General features: G+C 36.5%; 1 protein-coding gene across 3 annotated transcripts in view; it reads left to right on the top strand.

Annotated features, from left to right (window-relative positions):
* KIF2A (kinesin heavy chain member 2A) overlaps window positions 1-22,404 on the top strand; it is a 141,966-nt gene that overhangs the window by 83,605 nt on the left and 35,957 nt on the right. For 2 of the 3 annotated variants that reach the window (XM_006876191.1, XM_006876190.1), the window contains exons 5-9: window positions 5,467-5,589; window positions 6,177-6,277; window positions 18,887-18,982; window positions 20,805-20,859; window positions 21,251-21,413. In XM_006876191.1, coding sequence (XP_006876253.1) covers window positions 5,467-5,589; window positions 6,177-6,277; window positions 18,887-18,982; window positions 20,805-20,859; window positions 21,251-21,413 — 538 coding nt within the window. The remainder of the gene's footprint in view (window positions 1-5,466; window positions 5,590-6,176; window positions 6,278-18,886; window positions 18,983-20,804; window positions 20,860-21,250; window positions 21,414-22,404) is intronic. The other variant, XM_006876192.1, reaches the window with a different exon arrangement.

The following is a 22,404-nucleotide window of genomic DNA, read 5'->3' as shown; positions in this document are numbered from 1 at the left end:
TCCACGGGAGAAAGATGAGGCTTTCTACTCCCGTAAAGATTTACACCCTCGGAAACCCTGTACAGGGTCGCTATGGGTCGGACCCGACTCGATGGCACTCAACAACAACAACAACATTAAGGAGATATTGGAAGTAATAGGAAAATCCTTATTTTAAACACTATTCTGTAAGTTTTTTTTGGAATTTATGTTTTTTATTTATTTAATCTTTATATTCCCTTTTTTAAATTTTTTTTTTAACTTTTAAAACATCCATATTGGGAAATTATCTGCAGTTTAATAAACAAAAAGTAGGATTCTGAATACAAGTTGGATTGAAAATCTTTCAAGTTTCCATTGTCTGCATGTCTGGATTGTGTGAAATCTTCAAAATGAAAATGTATTTAAAATTCATATTTTAGGAGTATGTTTTTAAAATCAAGCTTGGTGAGCCAGGGCAATTAGACCAGGACATTAAAATATAAAGATATGGGAATGAGAAAGCAAAACTATTCTGTTTTTCAGATGACATGATTTTATGCATAGAAAACCCCAAAAATTCTTCAAGAAAGCTACTAGAACTAATAAATGAAGTTCAGCAAGATGGCAGGATACAAAGTCTATACACAAAAATCAGCTAGTTAGGTTTCTATACCTTAGTAAGGTATAGAAAAGGAAATTAAGAAAGTATGGCTCTTTGCAATAGCATCTAAAATCAACCATCTTGGAATAAATTTAGTCAGGAAAGTGTAGAACTAGTGTACAGAACAGTATAAAATGTCGAGGTCCTATGTCGGGGTCCAGCCTCAACAAGGAAGTGTGGGTGTCACAAAGAAGGGAGATCTGGCAGCAAAAGGGATAGAGAAAGAGACGAAATATATACAAAAAAGACAAACACACAGATATGATTCAAGCTGGCAGGTAGGCAGATCTGCAAACATATTGCCTAGCATTGCATGCAGAACTCACTTTACCTCAGTCTTTTATAGGGAGGGATTTGTTACAAAGGAAGGATGTAATTCACAAAGGGAGGATGTGATTCTTTAGATAAGATAGGATACAGAACTGACATGTGATTAATCAAAAACAGGACATAATGATTCACAGGAACAACTTTTAAAATATTTTCATAGTTTTTCTTAACAATCTAACATTTTTATTTTTACAGAAAAAAAGGTTCAATCAAGCTGTTATATATTACCTTTTAGGCTTAAATGATTTAGAGCAGCGGCATGCGGCTTCTCAAGGATACTTAACATAAAGCAAGGTTCCTGAAAGGAGCCAAGCTGTCTCTGTACACTTTACAAGCAAAAGCTCATGCTTTTGTTTGTGAGCAAGATCTCAGGCACCGGGCTTCATTTATCTATATCTAAAATGCTACATTGTTCTTAATTATCACATTCCTATATACTTTCAGGAGGAAGGAGAGCATCTGGGTTAAACTGATTATATTCAGAGGCAGTTTAATGGGGCTGCCACTATTATCCTGTAATCCAACATTCCCAGAATTTACCATTCCACTTTATTTACAAACCTTGGGTAGTTTTTCTCTAAAAACCTTTTCTCATATTCCCAATATACCTGTTCCTGGCCTTTCTGAATTATCTGTGGAAACTTTTACTGCCTCGGCTCTAAAAAGGGGTTTCAAACCCATTATTGTTCATGGATATCAAACATAACTGAATAATCAAATAAGGAGCAGTTCTGACATTCATCCCAGGTGGCTATCGCTTGTTCCCAGGACTCCACGCAATGCCAACACATTGTAAAAGAAACCATTTTCTCAGAAGCTACAATTACTGGAGTTAGAAGCATAGAATGAACAATATTAGGACCAAAGAAAATCATACAAAGGTAGCCAACCAGTGAGTTTGCAAAAACCAATGAACCTGGGATGTCAGGAGGTCACTTCCTTTGGCCCTCAGGGTCCATGGCTCGCTATCCTGAGGAGGGCCTCGGAATTGGATTTTCGTCCATGTCACAGGGCCACTGATCAACCCAGGGTCTGTGTATGCTGACGCCAGCAATAAAACATTATTAAAAGTAATTTATAAAAAGCCACATAATTTGGACATTCTTTGTTCATGGATTCGGAAGGCTTATTTTAGAAGAGTAAATCAAAAAATATTGCTACAAAATCATAGACACCTCTATTAAACACATATGGAAATGTGAAGCTATTGTTTCTCAATGTATCCTCCATCTCAGTGTATAGACTTCTGAAGGTAGTATTGCCATTTCTGAAGATTTCTGTGGTCTTAACTTTATACCACACTAAAACAACGGTTTCAGCATCTTTGAAGGATTCAAATTGTGTTCTGTTGAAATGTTCTTTGAGTTTGGGGAATGAAAGGAAGTCTGAAAGAGTAGCATCAGGGCTGTAGGGTTGATGGGATTAGATTTCCCAGCAAAATTGTTATAACCCTTGCTTACCCTTGAAGAATGATTTAGATACGTTGTCATGAGGGAACAAATCCCTCAGGGCAATTTTCTTGACCTTTTTCTCAACAGTGCTGTTTCCAGTTTTCATAAAACTTTTTCTTAATAAACTCCCTTGATCGTTCTGTGTCCTTTGAGAATATCTTATCAAGATTGCCCCTTTGATATACAAAACAAGTCACCATAACCTTCTGAGCTGAACTCTGTGCCTTAAGTTTAACTGGCCCAACAGATCCTTTTTGGACGACACTGTTTTGACTGGATCTTTTTCTATGACACCAAAATGAGACTGAAAAAGGTGTATTAGTAAGAAAATTTGTGTAAACAATTTTTTAAGACTAAACCTGTTTATATAAAAACTAGTAGCAGTGCTTTTAGATTTACTCTCGTGGTTAAGATGTCAGTACTGTACAAAACTATGAGTTCAATGCAAGCTCTATCAAAATGCCAACAGATTTCTTAATAGAAATAAAAAATCAAATGGTCAAGTTTATATGGAATAACAAGACACCCCAAATAACTAAAGTAATCTTTAAGAAGAATAAAGCAGGAGGATTAACACTTCCTGATTTCAAAATATGCTATAAAGCTACAGTAATTAGAACAGCCTGGTACTGATAAAATAACAGACTTATAGAACAAATGACTAGAATTGAGAGCTCAGAAACAAATTCATGCATCCGTAGTGAGCTGATTTTCAACATAGGTTCTAAGTCCATTTAAGAGGAAGGAAGAGTTTCTTAATAAAAGATTTTGGGAAAATGAAATTTCCATATGTAAAAGAATGAGTCAGGATCTACCACCATACCATATGTAAAAACCAATTTAAATGAAGCAACTACCTAAATGTGAAAAATAAAACAGTAAAATACTTAAAGAAAATGTAGGGGCGGGGCTTGCCTGCTAGACCTAGTTTTTACTGATGTATTATCACATAACATTATTTTACTGTTGCGTTTTTCACATTAAGACAAACCAGATCAGTAAGACCTCATAAGAATTAAATCCTTTCATTTATCAATGGACTTCATCACAGTGAAAAAGGCCCTTATAGATTGGGGGAGCATTTTCAGGAACCATATATCAGATTCTTGTTGAATGCCATCGAGTCGGTTCCGACTCATAGTGACCCTGTATTGAGTTTCCAAGAGTAGCTGGTGAGCTTGAACTGCCATCCCTGTGGTTCAAACTGACTTTGCAGTCCAGTGCATTAATGCTTAGCACCACAACAGGACTCCTGTATATCTAATATCCAAAATGCATTTTTAAAAGACTTTTACAGCTTAACAACAAAAAGACAACATAACCCAACTGAACCAGCAGTTCACCAGAAAGGATGTTCAAACAGCACAGAAAAGGATGCTCAGTGCCATTGTTGTTGTTAAGTTCCAACTCATCATACAGATCATGTGTACAGTTTCTGACAAGGGGCTGGTGGGTTTGAACTGCTTACCTTGCAGTTAGCTTCTCCTGCACAACAAACCAGTAGTATTGTTAACCATTACTAAAGCAAAAATCCAAACCTGTTGTCATCAAGTTGATGGCAACTCACAGTGGCCTTACAGAGTTTTCAAAGTTGTAAATCTTTACAGAAGTAGACAACTTCTCCTGTAAGCAGCTGGTAGGTTCAAACCACTGACCTTTTGCTTAGCAGACAGCTGCTTTAATCCCTGTGCCAGCAGACATGCAAATCAAAACTTTAATGAAATATTACCTCACATTCACTCATTAGAATGACAGTCATCAAAAACAAACTAGCAAACAAACAACACAAAGGTGGTATTGGTGAGTTTGCGGAGAACTCTAGAACCCTGATTCGTTGCTGATGGGAATGTAAAATGGTACAGTCACTGTAGAAAACAGTTTGACAGTTCCTCAGAATGTTTATTATATGTAACTACCATGTGGAATCCTGGTGCAGTGCTGTAGGATAAGCACTGGACTGAAAAGTCCGTGGAACCTCAAGGTCAGTGATTCAAACTCAACAGCCACTCCTTAGAAACCCTATCCAGGCTCACGATGAGTAAGAACCAACCAGACAGGCGCTTAACAGCAACAGCAACCATGTGACCCAGCAATACCAATTCTAGGTATACACCCAGAAGAAGTGAAGGCCAGAAATCTATATACTTATGTTCATGCTATACTTTTCCCAGTCAGAAGACAGAAATAAAACATCCATCAACAGTGATGCCTAAACAAAATTGACTGTATACTCTCTCTGGAACACTCAGTCATAAAGAGGAATGCATATTATTGCATAGATGAATCTTGAAAACATCATGCTGAGTGAAATAAGTCAGTTGCAAAAGTACATACGTGTTCTTACTTAAATAAGCAAATATACAGAAACGAAAGATCATTAGTGGTTACCAGAGGTGGGAGAGTGAGTGAAAAGGGGAGCTTGCTTAGGGAGCATTGAGTTTATATATTAATGGTGATAGTATGGTATGTACAACTTAAAGAGTGAAATCAGTGTCACTGAATTGTACATGTGGAAATTACGGGATGATGTATGTTTTGTTACATATATTTTCCACAGTAATAAAAAAAATTTAAATCAAGTTTGACTTTTTTTTTTTTTTTTTATAGAAATTGTTCACATTGACTTTTTTGGTAACTGAAATTGCACTGATGAATTCCAAGTATGTATGTGCTATGTTGAAAAACTCTTAGCTTATGTCAGTTTACTGAACCAAATTATACATGGAGGCTTCAGAAAGTTCATAGAAAAACTCCATTATCTACAAAGTATTTGAAGCCACTTTGTGTATTTTGCTTGTTGTTGTTAAGTGCTTTCAAGTTGGTTCTGAACCATAGCAACCCTATATAAGGTTTCCAGGCAGCTGGTGAGCTTGAACTGCCAATCTTGCAGTTCAAACGACTTTGCAGTCTGACGCATTAACCCACAGCACCACACCAGGCTTGCACCCATATAAATAGAAGAGGTCACTAATACACTTAAGTTTCTGAGCTGTCTCATTTCCTCTTAACCAGGGATCAACTTTACTGATTATCTGTTTTGACTTAAATTTTTTTCACTTGCAGTGATTGGTTCTGCGCGTGCACGGCCTAGTCAACTTCCTGAGCAGTCTTCCTCTGCGCAACAGAATGGTAGTGTTTCAGATATATCTCCAGTTCAAGCTGCAAAAAAGGAATTTGGACCCCCTTGTATGTAAATCATGTATCAAGGATTCAGTCATTCTAGGCATACATGTATTCTCTCTTGGTCATCCTTATGAGTTCCCAAATGGTAAACAGTCTAATTATGAACTTGATTGCAGATTTCACTTCATAGCTGAAAAAGTTTAATTTTTTTTCTTTCCTGTTTAGTCTGTTCATTGGGTTTTTAATTGCATTTTTTTAAAGAAAATTTTTGTTTAAGTGCAAATTAATTTCAGTAACTTTTAATTTAAGATTTTGCCCAGATGATAGTTCATCAGATGTTAACAGAAGAAATTATATATTTAATTCTTCCCAATTCTTGTGATTCTAAACCAAGAGATGACATGTAACAGTCAATATGTTGGAGTCAATTTTATTGGCTCTTATTTGTATATTGTCCTGTTCCTAGTTTTGTTAAAGCAGCTCATAAGTAAAGCTCACCTAGTTGCTGTAGGCATGCTTTGTCACTATGTACTTTTGTGTGTGTGTACCTTTCTTTGTGTGTGTGTAGTGCAATTACACATTTTTGCGTATGTATACAGCAATGTAGAAATGAAGAATTTTTTAACAGCACATTTGTTTTTTTCTTTCAGCACGTAGAAAATCTAATTGTGTAAAAGAAGTAGAGAAACTACAAGAAAAACGAGAGAAAAGGAGACTGCAACAGCAAGAACTTAGAGAAAAAAGAGCCCAGGTCTGTTACATAAAACATGTATTTTGCTTATAGACCAAATGAAGGTTAGACTGTTACTGAAACTGATTGAATTGTGAGGTAGATGTTGAGGAATAGTATTAATTCTTGTGAAGACAAGTTACCATAAAAAATTTTTTATTGTATTTACTTATCTTACTTATTTAGTACATCTATTTAGCAGAAATATTGCAAGTGGGTGGCTTTAATAAACAGATTTATTCTCTCATAGTTTAGGAGGCTAGAAGTCTGGGGGAAGTCTTTTCTCTTTATGTCAACTCTGGAGAAAGATTTTTGTCTCCTTTTAGTATCTGTCAGCCTAGCATTCCTTAGAGATCACCATGTGTTTTGGCATCAATCTTCCCTTAGGTCTGCAAGTTTCATAGTGCAGAGACACTAGGTCCAAAGGACAAAGTCCACTCCTGGCACTTCTTTCTTGGGTTAATAACTCCCTCTGATCTGTGCTCACTTCTTTCTTCTTTTACTACTTAGAAGATAAATGATGTTGCAGCGCACAACCTAGAGGAGCTCCCCTTACATGAAATCAGAATTGTGAGGGGATTAAAGGTGTTGCAGCCTACTCGTAATCCTCTACTTGATGTATCACATCAATCAGATCACATCAAGGGGAATCATTACATAACTGCCAAGCCACTGAAAATCATGGCTCAGCCAACATAACACTGAATTGGGTAGTGAGGGGAGGCCAGTTCAATCCATCACTGTACTTTTAATATTTTAGTGAGTTAGGTGTAAACCCCAAAGTTTTTTCTTCCATTATGAGTGATAAGCTACTATATAATAGAATTCTGATGTAAATATATAACATTCAAGAAGAATAGGCTTTTAATTTAAGAAATGATATAAAATTACATTTTGGAAAATACTCTGTAAAGGTATATGATTATACTATAAATTTTTATTAATACTTTTCTATTCAGCATGTCACAGTGAAGGGGGAAATTGTTAGTGTTCCCAATATTGAATTATGTACTTAATGCAGTGGTTTCATTACACTAAAATAATAAGGAGATCAATAATTGTTTTATTGATTATTTTGTTCAGTTAATCTTAGTAGCATTTCAGAAACAGCTTTTTTAATGAAGGGAAACTTATTTATAAATATTTTCTGTATATCATCATTTCTCTGTGTAATTATGGAGAAGTTTTGCTTTGTAGGAAAGTGGCCATTCTTAAAGATGAAAATAAAATGATTCAAGGTAAAACTGCCTCAATTTTATTACATAGATTTGTTTTTTAATTTTCACCTACGTTTTAGGCTCATCTACTTTCAGGTGGATGAGGAGCTCTAGTAGTGTAGTGGTTACGAATCGGGCTGCGAACTGCAAGGTCAGTAGTTCAAAACTACCAGCTGTTCCGCCAGAGAAAGATGAGGTTTTCTGCTCCCGTAAAGATTTACAGCCTCGGAAACCCTGTACAGGGCCGCTATAAGTCGGAATCGATTCCATGACACATAACCACCACCACCACCACTTTCAGGTGGATAAAATCCTGATCATAAAGTGTAATTGTCTAGTTTAAACTTAAGAGTATAAATAACATGCGTACATTTCATTCACTCTTCCTGATCTAAAATTGGTACTTTCATTTTCCTTGCTGAGGGAAACTGAGGTTGTCATAGTCTATATTTTTCCTTTTGGAAAAAAATTGAAGAGCATCTAAGAAAAGAAATAGATACAAAATATGGTTTAAAAAAACATTAAACTGTATGAAGCCACGTAGTAAAGTGCTTTAAAGTTTATTTATATCCCCCAAATTATAGATAAAACTTGTTTGGTTTGTTAGTTACTGGCTAGTATCTCAGTAGTTCTGTCAGATTTTCAAATTGATTAGATGTGTTAACATTGCCTTACAGTATTCTTTCATGCTTGGAAATTTTGAAGTTCTTTAAAAAATCTTTTTTCATTTAAGTACACTTAGATTTAAAAATTCAAGCATTCATCATCAAAAGGACCATTATCAAGATCTATCTAAAGTACAACTCTATCTGTGATAAGATAATATCCATATACCTATAAGGAAGGCCAGTTAATACTACTCGTATAATTTACACACCAAACACTAAAGGCAGTTATGATGAAATTGAAGAATTTTGTCAAGTTCTCCAGACTGAAATTGATCAAACATGCAGTCAAGATGTATTTATAATTACTAGTGATTGGAATGCAAAGATTGGAAACAAAGAAGAAGGCTCAGTAGTTGGAAAATATGGCCTTGGTGATAGAAACAATGCTGGAGATCACATGATAGAATTTTGCAAATCAATGATGACTTCATTGCAGATATGTTTTTAAACAACAAAGAAGACGACTGACTACACACATGGACCTCACCAAATAAAATCCACAGAAATCAAATTGACTAGATCTGTGGAATGACATCCAAAACAAGACTGGGGAAGATTGTGGAACAGACTATGAATTACTCATATGCAAGTTCATGCTTAAGATGAAGAAAATTAAAACAATTCCACAAGAGCCAAAATATGACCTTGAACATACCCCACCCAAATTTAGACATCATCTCAAGAATAGATTTAATGACACTAAAGACTGAAGACCAGAAGAGTTGTGGGATGACATCAAGAATATCATACAGAAAGAAAACAAAAGGTCATTAAGAAGGCAAGAAAGAAGGAAAAGACCAAAATAGATGTCAGAAGAGACCCTGAAACTTGCTCGTTAGCATAGTGATGCTAAAGCAAATGGAAGAAATGAGGTAAAAGAACTAAATAGAAAATTTCAAAGAGCATCTCAAGAAGACAAAGTCAATTATAATAAAATGCTCAAAGACCTTGGAATAAGAAAACCAAAAGGGAAGAGCATGCTCAGTATTTCTCAAGTTGAGGGAACTGAAGCAAAAATTCAAGCCTCAGCTTGCAATTTTGAAGGACTGTATGGGCAAAATGGAGTCCTGTTGTGGCACTGTGGGCTAATGCTTCGGACTGCAAGTCGTTTGAACTGCAAGGTCGGTGGTTCAAGCTCACCAGCTACTCCTTGGAAACCCTACACAGGGTCACTATGGGTTGGAATCTCCTCGACGGCACTTAACGACATGGGCAAAATATTGAATGATGCAGGAAGCATCAAAAGAATACACAGTGACTGTATCAAAAAGAAATAGTCAATGTTCAACCATTTCAAGAGGTAGCATATGATCAAGAGCCAATGCTCCTGAAGGAAGAAGTCCAAGGTGCACCGAAGGCATTGCTAGAGAACAAGGTACCAGGAATTGATTGAATACAAATTAAAATCTTTTAACACTGGAGGCACTCATTTATGCCAAGAAATTTGAAAGAAGACTACCTGACCAGCTAACTGGAAGATAGCCTTATTTGTGCCCATTCCAAAGAGAGGTTACCCAAGGAATGCAGAAGTCATTGGACAATATCATTAATACCTTATACAAGTAAAATTTTGCTAAAGATAATCCAAAAACGGCTGTAAACGTACATCGACAGAGAGCTTCCAGAGGTTCAAGCTGGATTCAGACAAGGACAGGAAATGAGGCATACCAGTACTGATGTCAGATGGATCTTGATGTTTACCTGTGCTTTATTGACTGCACAAAAGCTTTAGGAGGAACCAGTTGCTGGAGAAGGATATCATGTTTGGTAAGGTAGAGGGTCAGAGAAAAAGAGGAAGACCCCCAACGAGATAGATTGGCCAAATGGCAGCATGAATGGGCTCAAGCTTGGCAACAGTTGTGAGGTTGGCCCAGGACTGGGCAATGTTTCGTTCTGTTGTACATAGCTATGAGTTGGTACCAACTCCATGGCACGTAACAACAATTTTTAATATGGTTTCTAACTTTTCGCTTATTTTATCAGTTCTTACAGTATTTTCCTGAATTCTTCCCAATTTTTTCTGCTTTATTTGATTTCATCTTCAACTGTCTCAAATCTTTATCCATGGTTGTTATCTAAATATCAGTCGTTTGAATTCTTTATCAGGTAATTCTAATACCATTTCGGTTTTATATTTTCTGGCTCTGTATTTTGGTCACTTGTTTGAGCTACTCTGTCTCGGTTCTTCATACTAGCTGAAATTTTCCATTGTCTCCGAGGCTTTGTGGTGTCTTTGTGTTTATATTTAATTGATGCTCATGTATTGGTGTTTGTTTTCTCAGGCATTCATCACTTGTTTTCTTAGTGGGTATGATAGACTGGCAATGTTCCCTGTTTGTAGCAAAGTTCATGATGTGATTATTTGATGTTGGCTTCTGATTATCCTTGATCAGGTGGTACAGGAGTGGATAGTGGCACTTGCCCAGTGGCTGGGTTGTATAAGCACAGTTGCTCCCTCCAGACTTGGGAGTGGTACGTCTAGCTACCATGTGGTTTTTATCCTAAATCTTTAATAGATGTGTGATATGGTTATATTTCATGGCATTAAACATATAGGATAAGCACTGGACCACAAGGTAAATTTGAACTGCAAGACCGGTAGTTCAAACTTACCAGCCACTACTCGGAATCCCTGTGAGTCGGAACCAACTCTACAGCACTTACCAGCAGCAACAACATAATTGGATAGTTGTGTGGGTTTTTTTTTTTTTTTTTAATGATAACTTGTATTCAAAACACTGCTACAAGGACACATTATCATATAGCATAGACCAGCTTTTACTCTGGAGTCTTTATGTCCTCTAACATTGTATATGACTTTTTGTGTTTGTGCATTTACCTTTTCACCGGAAGACTTTGCTTTCAGTTGATTCCCAATATGGTATATGACTCAAGTTTAAGAATGGGATAAAACAAGAACATACTTTGGCTCTTGTTTTAATTTTCTTAAACTTATACATGAGCTTATACATGGGTAATTGATGATCTGTTCTATATTTGACCCTTCTGACTGATGATACTAAACTCCATCTTTTGAGGTCTGTGTGTATTAGTTACCATTTATGTTGCTGAGAAAAAGTATTTGCATTGAGTAAATCATTGGTCTTTCAAAATTCTATTATTATAGTAAAAAAAATCTTTAATTTTTGCATCTTTGACATTAGTTGTTGCATAAATTTGAATCCATAGTATATTAATTGACTTTTCTTGTAAGAATACGGGTATTATCCTATTGCTGATAGTGTCATTTTTCAGGATGGATCTGCTTTCAGAGTTTGGTATATGTCTCCCCTTTGCCTTGTTGCTTGCATGGTTTCTGCTGAGAAGTCAGAGTTTAATGTTACTGATTTTCCTTTGTAGGTGGCATTTATGTTTCCCCCTGCTTTCAGGATCCTTTCCTTGTCTTTGACTTTGGAGAGTTTGATTATAATATGTCTAGGTGATTTTCTTTTGGGTTTCTCCTGCCTGGGGTTTGTTTAGCTTCTCGAATACTTATCTTCTCAAATTTCATGATGTTAGGGAAATTTTCTTCCATCAGCTTTTCGGCTGTCTTTTCTGTGGTTTTCTTTGTCTCCTCCTATTCTGGAATTCCAAGGAGCTCTGGTAGCATAGTGGTTATGAATCAGGCTGCTAACCTCAAGGTTGGCAGTTCGAAACTGCCAGCTGTTCTGTGGGAGAAAGATGAGGCTTTCTGTTCCTGTAAAGATTTGCAGCCTCGGAAGCCCTGTGCAGGGTCACTATGAGTCAGAACCAACTCCACAGTACTCAACAACAACAACATTGTGGAATTTCAGTTACCCATAAGTTATTCCTCTTCATGTTGTCCAACTTGAATTTTAGGCTTTCTTTGGATTTTTCCATTCTTTTTTCTGATTGTTCTTCTAGCTTACTAGTACTGAGAGATTTACATTCCAACACACTAGTTCTGGCTTCCATTGATCCAAACCTACTTCTTTGCCCTTTCAGTATTGTCCATTTTGGATATTACTATTAATCTTCTGAATTTCTGTTTGCAGGTTTTGTGTTATCTTAAACTCTTTTATCTATTATGTTTGACTGTTCAGTAGTACTTTTGTGAATTCTTCCTTGTTATCCTTGACCTTTGTGTCAATAGTTTGTTGTTGTTAAGTGCCATCGAGTCGGTTCCGACCCATAGCGACCCTGTATTTGGGGTACCGAGGAGCAGCTGGTGATCTTGAACCACCAACCTTGCAGTTCAAATGGCTTTGCAGTCTAGCACATTAACCCACAGCGCCACACCAGGACTCTGGCAGTAGTTTGGAAGTACCTAAATATCATTCTTGTGAACTCTTTTTCGGGCAATTCCAGTACCTCTTTTTCTTTAAAAACATTTTTTAGCACTGCCTCTTAGTCATTGTTTTAATTACACTGTCTTGTGGTGTTTTTTTTTTGTTTTTGTTTTTTTTTATGTGAACAGAGATTGTCTGTTGCTTTCAAGGCATTGTAATAACATTTGTGTTTGTATTTGTATTGGGTTAATGAATGTATGTTGGTATAATCTTAGACACTCACCAACTGCTTTCTGGTGGGTGTGATCAAGAGATGAGCTTGTGCATGGTTCTCTGTTTGCTATTTGTGAAGTTCAGTTCTGGGTAAATTTACCTGACATTGGTTTTTGTCATTGATTTGGTGCATAGCAGTTGGTATTGACTGTGACCCAGTTGGTGGGGCTGAAAGAGGGTACATCTGTGGTTGAACTGTATGGCCACAGTTGCTGTGTCCTATTGGGTGAGGCAAGAAGAAAAAACACTTCAAGGGAAGAAAAACTTGCCCTCCAAGACTGAAACTCAAAGGGAACACATGAGCAGGCACATAAGCTTGCTAGTGACCACATTGGTCTACTTGTGAGTGGAAATAGGGGAAAGGCAGCAATGAAGATACTGGATGAGTTTGACCATGTTCTATAGACTCTTGTTGACCTTGAGATGAGAGAGAGAAGAGGAAGGACTAGTTGGTCTGAAGCATAGTGAGACTTGGAGACTCCTGAGCCCATGGACAAGGAACTATCCACGGAGGGCTAGAGCTGAGAGTAAAGCGTCCAACTGATAAAAAATGAGAAGAACACCCAAACTTGCAGATAGTACCCATTTAACCTAGCTTCAATGGCTTGATGATCAGAACACGACTAGAGGAAGATAAATAAATTTGATAACGGAAACAAGTGTAAATTGCTACAATTTGATGGACTTGACCTAAACTTAGGGCTGTAGTAGCTCAGAATACCAACCAAGAGGAAAGGAGTCTTCATATCAAGGATCAAACTTATCCCCTCTGTACACAGGGGTTGATAGAGACAAGCAACTTAATCACTGGCTACCTAAATTGGGGGAGGGGTAGGACTATAAAGGCACGAAGTGACTGGTTTATAAGTTTTCAAGAGGGAGTTTAGTTTCAGAGTGTATGGGGGAAGGTAGAAGCCCCACTGAATAGTTTTCCTCTTGTCTGTATGAGTCTGTTGAAAGCAAATGGGGATAGGATTCATTTGATTCAGTAGTGAGTAATTGTACTCATAGTGCGATTGTCACAACTATAAAAGTAGAAGTTGTATAGCAAAAAGAGGAAGTAGTTAATATTACATTCCAGGGACAGAGGGACCCCCTAGGATCATCAACAGAGAAGAGCATGAGCTGAATGCAGGACCCTAACTATAGAGAAGCAGTGACACCAGAGATGGAGGCAGATGTGATGTCAGGGAGAGGTAGAGCAGCTGAGAACTCTAGACTCATGGAAGAAGAAAGGCTGTGTGCTGGCAGCCTGGAGACTGGCTTCCAGAATGTGCCCTTGGGTTGTTTAAATGTTTATATAAATCCATGCATGTTTTTTGTTTGGTTGTTTTTGTTTTTACATCAGAGAAGAAAAAGAGGGAAGGATTGTCCTGATAAATAATCTGTGATGGAGGAGGAAATATGCTAGAGGATTGACATGGATGATGGGGCAGGCAATAAACAAACTGGAGGGAGGTTGGCAGAGGAAAGTTGGGAGTGGCAGGAGACAAAGGGAGAAATGCAGTGGTTAAAGTGAATGCTGTTAATTGTTGATACATATGGAGGAGGTTGCAACTGTATGATTGAAGTATTTGATTTGTTGAATGTAAAACAGATAGGATCTGCTCTGTAAACCTTCACTCAATTCACAATATAAAGGTTTTATTTAAAAAAAAAAACAAAACAGAACAAAGAAACAAAACTCACGGGTCCCCAGGGGCCATGGAACATGGTGGAGGGCTAAAGCACCACCCCTTCTTTGGCACCTGTTTTGACCTCAGTCCCTGGCGATACTACTGGGAAAGATGGCTTTGGATCCTACTGACTTGCCAGATGTTCTTCTAGAATCTTATCTTTGGTCTACGCTGTATATCCACTGGCACAGGGCTCACCCTCTGACTACAGAATCATCTAAAACCAGACAAAAGTGTGGGTCAACACTGCCTCATCGGTGGCTGAAGACTTGATCTCAGCATATCTTGAAATATTCTGTTTGATAATGAATGCATGACTTCTTCCATTGGTCATTCCCAACACACTAACTAGACCATATGATTATCTAATTCCGAGTAGCTAATAGCAGTCCATTTTAACTCACAAATGGCTAAGACATTGACTTTTATGTGTTGCTCTTCATTTCTTAAAACTATATATTTTCTTAGAATTATACTTCCACGTTCCATTTGTAATGGATGTATATAGCTATTTATTCTCAGTTTTAGTCATGCCACATCAGCAAATGAAGGTCCCAGAAAGCTTTACTCCATCCACATAATTAAGGCTAACTTAACTTTGAGGAGTAAGCTCTTCCCCAGTCATATTTTGAGTGCCTTCCAATCCTAGGGGCTCATCTCTCAGCACTACGTCAGTGTCCTGCTGCTACTCATAAGATTTTCACAGAAGTAGTCTGCAACGTTCTTCTTCCTAGGTTGTCTTAGTCTGGAAGTTCCACTCACACCAGTACATCATGGATGCTTCTACTGGTATTGAAAACACTGGTAGTATAGCTTCCAGCATCACAGTAACACAGACCACCAGGCTGACAGGTGTGTTGCGGAGAGAGATTTGTAGTGTATCTTTTTCCTGAGCTGGCACCACCTTCTTCAATACGTTATATACTCTGGAGACGTAAGCACACATTGTTGTGTATGAGTCCTGATGTGGCACTATAGAATAAACACTGGACTGCTAACTGTAAGATGTGCAGTTCAACCCCTCCTTGGAAACCCTACACAGGGTCACTGAGTTGGAATAGAATCAATGGCACTTAACAGCAGCCCTGTGTTGGGGAAGGAACTTAGTGCCATATTAGTTATGTGTTGGGCTGCTAACTACAAAATAAGCAGTTCAAATCCAGCAGCTGCTCATGGGAGAAAGGTGAGGTTACCGTTCCAATAAAGATTTGCAGCTATGAGTCAAAACCAACTTGACAGCACACACCAGCAGCAGTAGCAGGCCTGTGTCCTCAGGTAACTTAATCAGTCACAGTATCCCTTGCTTGGAACAAATGACACCTTATTCCCAGACTGCCTTAATCATATTTTATAGTACTTTTACCTAAATTTTAAAACATACTCATGAGACATAATGTAATAGAAGTTACTTATTTAAACTAATTTTATAATGCCATCCATCAGTTATTTTCATTTAATTTTAAGAATACTTTTGTATTCATATATTCTAAGTGGGTCATTAGATAAATGTCTTTCTGAGTTACTTTGATTTCATTAAAAAACAGTAAAGTCAGATATAAAGGTAGATGTTTTGTAACAAAAGGAGGGAAGTAGTTGTGTTTGAGGTCCAGGAGCAGAGGTTTGTGGAACCATCAAGTGAGAGGAATGGAGTGTGGGACCCTACTTAAAGAAGCAGTGACACCAGAAATGGAGGCAGAGATGACAACGTGGAGAGTTGGAGTGGCTGGGGACTCTGGACTCAGGGAGGGAGAGAATCTGTGTGCTGACGGCCAGGGGGTAGGCGTGTGGGGTGTACCCTTTGGTTGTTTGATGATGCATGGAGGGGATTGTAATCATTGCAGTGAAACGAGATATAATAGGATGAATGTAAGGCTGATGTTCTCCCATGTAAGCTATCACTTAATTCACAATAAAAACTTAAAAAAAAAAAAAGTGAAGTCAGGACTAACCTATTTTTTTTATTTAGCCCTGTATCAGGCCTTAAGCCTGGGGCTTTACTGATGCTGAATAAATAATACAAAGTAAAGATTTTGTTCTCTAAAACTAGAAATGAAATCTGAGTAGATTGCTTCTCTGCTTAAAATTATTAACTAGTTCTATATCAGCCTCAGAATTTAGTCTCAAGTCCTGAGCATGTCATAGAAGTGCTTATGTGATCTAGTTTTATTAGCTCTATTTTATTTTTCTCTACCTCTCTTCTATTTTATTTTATGTTTCAATCATGCCGCCAGTGGTATTTGCTTTTGAGTGTTTATACTTTTCTTCTACTTTTGACTGAGCTCTTTTAGGGCACATGCTAATCTTATTTCCTGTAGTATCCTTGGTTTGTCCCAGTGATTGATAGTAGATGCTGACTGAAGTCTTAGTTAAACATAATCTAGTTCAATACTCATCTCTACAATTTTTAAGATTGTCGTATAGTATCCTTTTTCTTTCTGAGGCTTTCAGTTACCTTGATGGCAATAGTTGTTGTTAAGTGCCATTGAGTCGATTCCAACCCATAGTGACCCTGAATAGGGTTTCCAAGGAGCAGCTGGTGAGCTTGAACCACCAACCTTGCAGTTCAAATGACTTTGCAGTCTGACACATTAACCCATAGCACCACACCAGGACTCAGATGGCAGTAGTTGTTGTTAAGTGCTGTCAAGTCAGTTCTGACCCACAGCGACCCTGTATAGGGTTTCCTAGGAGCAGCTGGTGAAGTTGAACTGCCGACCTTGCAGTTGAAATGGCTTTGCAGTCTGGCTTATTAACCCACAGCGCCACACCAGGATTCCAGATGGCAATAGTAGGAGTGTTTGTATATGAAAATGTCCCCTTCCAATGTTCCCTGGAGTAGTAGAAAAACCACTTAACTAGGCATGTTTTAAAATTACAGAGAGAACTGATTTTTCAGTCCTCTACAAATTTTCACATATTAGAAATTTTGTTAATGCATATTCCTTTTATCATGTGTTAAATTGCCAGTTGAGATGTAGACAATATAATACTCATCCTGAATAGTGAGCTTATATCTGAAAATGAGCTGAGAAATGAATTTTGAAATAAATACTATACAGAACAGATATCCACTGATACTTAGCACAGCTGCCTCCTGGTGTTTCCTGTGGGCACTTAATGCATTCTTGAACATTTTTGTGATCTCCTAATTCTCAGTTCACATTTTGCTTACTGATGCAGTTGATTAATTGGAGAAGGTTAATTGGAACTAAGTCTCAGTAACATTTTTGAAATTTAATTATATTTAAATCAAATCTCAATATGATGTATGAAAAAAAATCTAATTTCTTGTCATAGTAATTTATTACTTATGACTAGTAGAAACTTGAGTATTGCCATTTAGAGGGTCAGCAAGAACAGGAAATGAACATAAGTAAATCCATTTTTGTACTTTCTTGATATACTAGATTAAGTTTCAGGATAAAGACTTGTTTTATTTTAAAAATTAATGATTAAGAAGTTGAAAGATGAATATAAGTTTCTCTGTAGTTCTTGATGGTTAATATGAATGCTATTTCCCTCTTTTTCTATTAGGGTACTTCAAAAAGTTTGTGGAAAATTCCATTGCCTTTTCATCTCATTTTTCCACAACTTTTGAAACTCACTCGTATTTTCAAGGATAATTAAGGTTTATATGTAAATAATTAATTTTTTAAACATTTCAGTTGTAGCTTTAAAGAGTCTTTGGTTTGGAGTTAACAGAATGTGTGTTGACAGAATTGTGTTTTTAAGATGAAAGTGAGCATATTGTTAAAACATGAACCCTAAAACTAAATTATGGTTGGTACAAAAACCAAACACAGTCATAATAGAGTCAATTCTGATTCATAGTAACCCTAAATACAAGGGGGTTTCAAAAATTTTGTAGAAAAAATACAATTGAAAGAGAGTAAGATTTTTCCACAAGTTTTTTGAAACCTCATTGTACATCTTCAGTTTGAATTTGGGCTTGTTATTACAAATTACACATTTATTCATTTCATTATGGAGCCCTGGGGTAGTGCAGTGGTTAAAGTATTCAGCTGCTTAACAAAAAATTAGCCGTTCAAATCCACAACAGTGCATTTGGTGTTTTGGTTGGTGTACAAACAGTTAATCACTAGGTTGTTAATTGAAAGGTTGACCTTTCAAACCCACCCAGTGTGGGAAAGACCTGGCTGTCTGCTTTCACAAGGCTTTATAGCCAAACCCACTGCTGTCAGGTGGATTCTGACTAATCGCTACCCTACAGAACAGAATAGAACTGCCTGATAGGTTTCTCAAGGCTGTTAAATTGACAGGAGCAAACTGTTATTTCTCTCTTACAGAGTGACTGGTGAGTTCAAGTCACCAACCTTTCAGTTAGCAGCTGAACACTTAAATACAGCACCACTAGGGCTCCTTGTTTTGTAAAATGTACAGCCTAGAACACCCTGTGGAAAATTCTACTCTAACCTATGAGTCAATGTTAACTACATCTAACAAAATTGGTTTAATTTTTAATTTCAAGCTGTATGGCATAAATGCAACAGATTTACAAATGATCGCCTTTTTTCTCTATTTATAGGATGTGGATGCTACAAACCCAAATTATGAAATTATGTGTATGATAAGAGACTTTAGAGGAAGTTTGGATTATAGACCATTAACAACAGCAGATCCAGTAAGATTCCTTATTTGTAAACCATTGCTCTGGAATTTTTTCATATCACAAATAAAAACATTTATGTATATATAGAAGCTTGATAACCCACAAAGTTTATATTGTATTTGGTTGTATATTTTTCCTCTCCGTATGGGTGTTTATTCCCCTCATCTTAAAAAGAAAATCAAGAAATCTACATTTTTGTTTATCGTCTCCCATTTGATAGTTATGTTAGATGTGTTGTCCACAGAGATGTCCTTTTAAAGGCAAAACCTCCCTGTCTTTGGAAGGGCTGAGCCATGGGTACAGAGTGATTGTCAGAAAACCCAGTTTCCTTTCTGACTCTGACTTAAACTTTGTTTTAGGCTATAGAACCCACCGTCATTTCAGAGAACTTTACTATTAATAGGTTTGTTGTTTTAAAACAAATGTTATTCTGGCTTTTAAGTGATAGTTGTTGAGGGTTGCCATAGACCAGAAACTTAGTACTAAGCAAATGTTTTGCTAATTACTCCTTTTTATGGAAGAATGAGGATTTGTTTTGGACAAGGAGTACTTTTGCAAGTAATTGGTACTTAGGAAAAATAACCCATCTGAGCTAGCATATACAGGATGCATTGGTTACACAAGGAACTGGTGGCACAAACAGTGAAGCACTTGACTACTGAGAGTTTGGCAGTTCACACCCAGCAGCATCTCCACAAGAGATAGACCTGGCGATCTGCTCCCAAAAAAGGTGGCTGTTGTTGTTAAGTGCCTTGGAGTAAGTTTCAACCCATAGCGACCCTATATAGAGTTTCATGATGAGCAGCTGGTGAACTTGAACCGCAGACCTTGCTAAGAAAACCTTATAAGGCAGTTCTATACTGTTGCATAGGATCACTCTGAGATAAAATCGACTGGACAACACCTAACAACAACAACTGGTTATACATAAGACATTTATGTTAGGCAGATGTTATTGTATAGGATTTAGTAGAGTTGTTTGTAACAATTATGTTTTCTATATTTTAGACTTTGCTACCATCTATGTGTTCAATGTGCTACATCTGAGCTTACAGTTTAGGACAGGGATTGTCAAACTCTGAAAAGGGACTGATAGTCAATATTTTTGGCTTTGTGAGTTGTATAATCTCTGTCCCAACTGTTCACTTATGCTGTTGTAGTGCAAAAGTAGCCATGGACAGTACACAAATACATAAATGAAGGGCCATGGCTGTGAGTACAGGTAGTGAGCTGGATTGGGTCTGTAGTTTCCTCATCCCTAGTTTATGATAACTCCTATTAAAATGAGTCAGGTATTGGGAAACATACATCTTATGAAGAATTGACATATTTATAAAATTGTCCAAATCTTTTGGGAATTATGTTTCTTGATTATACTTTTCTTTGCTAACAATTTCACTATAATCAGCCTGAAAGCTTACCACTTGGTAGAAATGTTGACTTTGGTTATATACAGAATAATCAAGTGCATACAGATCAGTGCCGTATACAACAGTTGTATGCACTTCTTGTTCACTGAAATGAGTAAAACTGCTTCTTAGCATGAATCTTATGCTGCTCAGAATAGTAGTACCATGCCGTCTATAAAGTTCGTTCCTAAGATAATGACTTAAAAATAACAAAATAAACAAATCTATTCCGCTAAGATATCTAGAAATAGTTATGTTTCATAGCCATTAAAATATGTGTGAGCTAATTTTTTAAGTTTGCTTATATTATGCTATAAATTTCTAAAACATTTGAAGGAAATACACATAATTCTGTGATAATTAATTGACTTTATGATGTTTCACTTACCACTGATAATCACTGAAATTCAGGTATTCTTTTATAGATTGATGAACACAGAATATGTGTTTGTGTAAGGAAACGACCACTCAATAAGAAAGGTATGACTCTTAATGAGCTCTGAGCAAAGTTAATGTTATCTTACTTGTAATGTGTTTGATAATTGCATAAATCACATTGGTTTGAATACATTAAGTTTAGATATGTTCATTTGTATATAGCCATTAAGCAGATTTCTTTGATTAAATCTGTTTGCTATTACTTTGAATCATTTCCATTTCTGATTTTTGCTTCATAGAAGTCTTGTTTGTTTTTTTTAAACTTTGTTGTAGAAATATTTTTTCTTATTTAATGGCATATCTATGGGATAGTATCTTTATGTTTAAAAAACAAAACCACTTTTACTTAAATTGTTACTATTTAAAATAATTTTGTATGTTAATTTAAATGTAGTAAAAATTATTAGAAGTTAATTTTCATTTATTCTCTTAGAAACGCAAATGAAAGATCTTGATGTAATCACAATCCCTAGTAAAGATGTTGTGATGGTACATGAACCCAAACAAAAAGTAGATTTAACAAGGTATCTAGAAAACCAAACATTTCGTTTTGATTATGCCTTTGATGACTCCGCTCCTAATGAAATGGTTTACAGGTAGGTAAATTCCTTTTGAGTCAGAACTTTGTTCTTAAGCCTCGTATTCATCACTACCATAAAATTTGTATTTATCTCAGCATCTTTCTCCAGAGATGTAAAACTCTTTCATTGTGAGTGTAAACGAAGAAAATGTCATAAATACTGTAATGAATACAGGAATTGTTTTCTATTGTGCCCTCCAAAATCTGTTTTCATTACTAATTAATTTATTATACATGCTGTATATATACACACACCATTTTTATGGATAAGAAATTTTCCTGTCTAGAAAATAGTAACATTTTTGTTACCTTTTGGGGAGTGGGTTATGGTGAGGAGATGATCATTTATTTTTAACATGTTTTTTCCTTGTACAATTAAGAAAATTTGAAAATACTTGTTAATATATACTATCATATCAAGTAAAATTGGCTATCAGTCTGCTTCTAATTTTTATCATCTTCAAACTTTGGGGTAGTTTTAATATTTGAAATTCTTGTATGTTCATACATTCAACTTATATACAGCTCACACATATATATTACACATCGATAACCCAGTTTTTTAGGCCAAACTGAGATCGTCATGCGTCTGTTAGCAAATCTGCATAACTAATTATAACAGTTTAGTGTCATTGCAGTGATGCTACAAAACAATGCTCTGTTTTGTTGCCCTTTTATTTTAGAGTTACTAAAATACACGCTGTCATCCCTGAGTTAAGAATATCCAGTTTATGGACAATTTCTGCCTGCTCCATATTCACAACAAATTCTTTATCACAATTACCTTCACTTGTTGCATGAATAGCTTTTAAATCATTGTAGAGCTTCGAGCCTTTTCTTTCACTAAGCCAAATCCACTGCCACTGAGTCAATTTCAACTCATATTAACCCTGTGTATGGTTTTGAGACTAAATCTTCATGGCAGCAGACAGTCTAATCTTTCTCCCTTTGAGTGGCTGATGGATTTGAATCACCAGCCTTGCAGTTAGCATCCCAACACCTAACTT

The sequence above is a fragment of the Chrysochloris asiatica genome, unplaced genomic scaffold, assembly GCF_000296735.1.
Source record: "Chrysochloris asiatica unplaced genomic scaffold, ChrAsi1.0 scaffold00362, whole genome shotgun sequence".
Taxonomy (NCBI): Eukaryota; Metazoa; Chordata; class Mammalia; order Afrosoricida; family Chrysochloridae; genus Chrysochloris; species Chrysochloris asiatica.
Note: the sequence above shows the minus strand (reverse complement) of the source record. Positions and strands in the feature narration are given on the sequence as shown.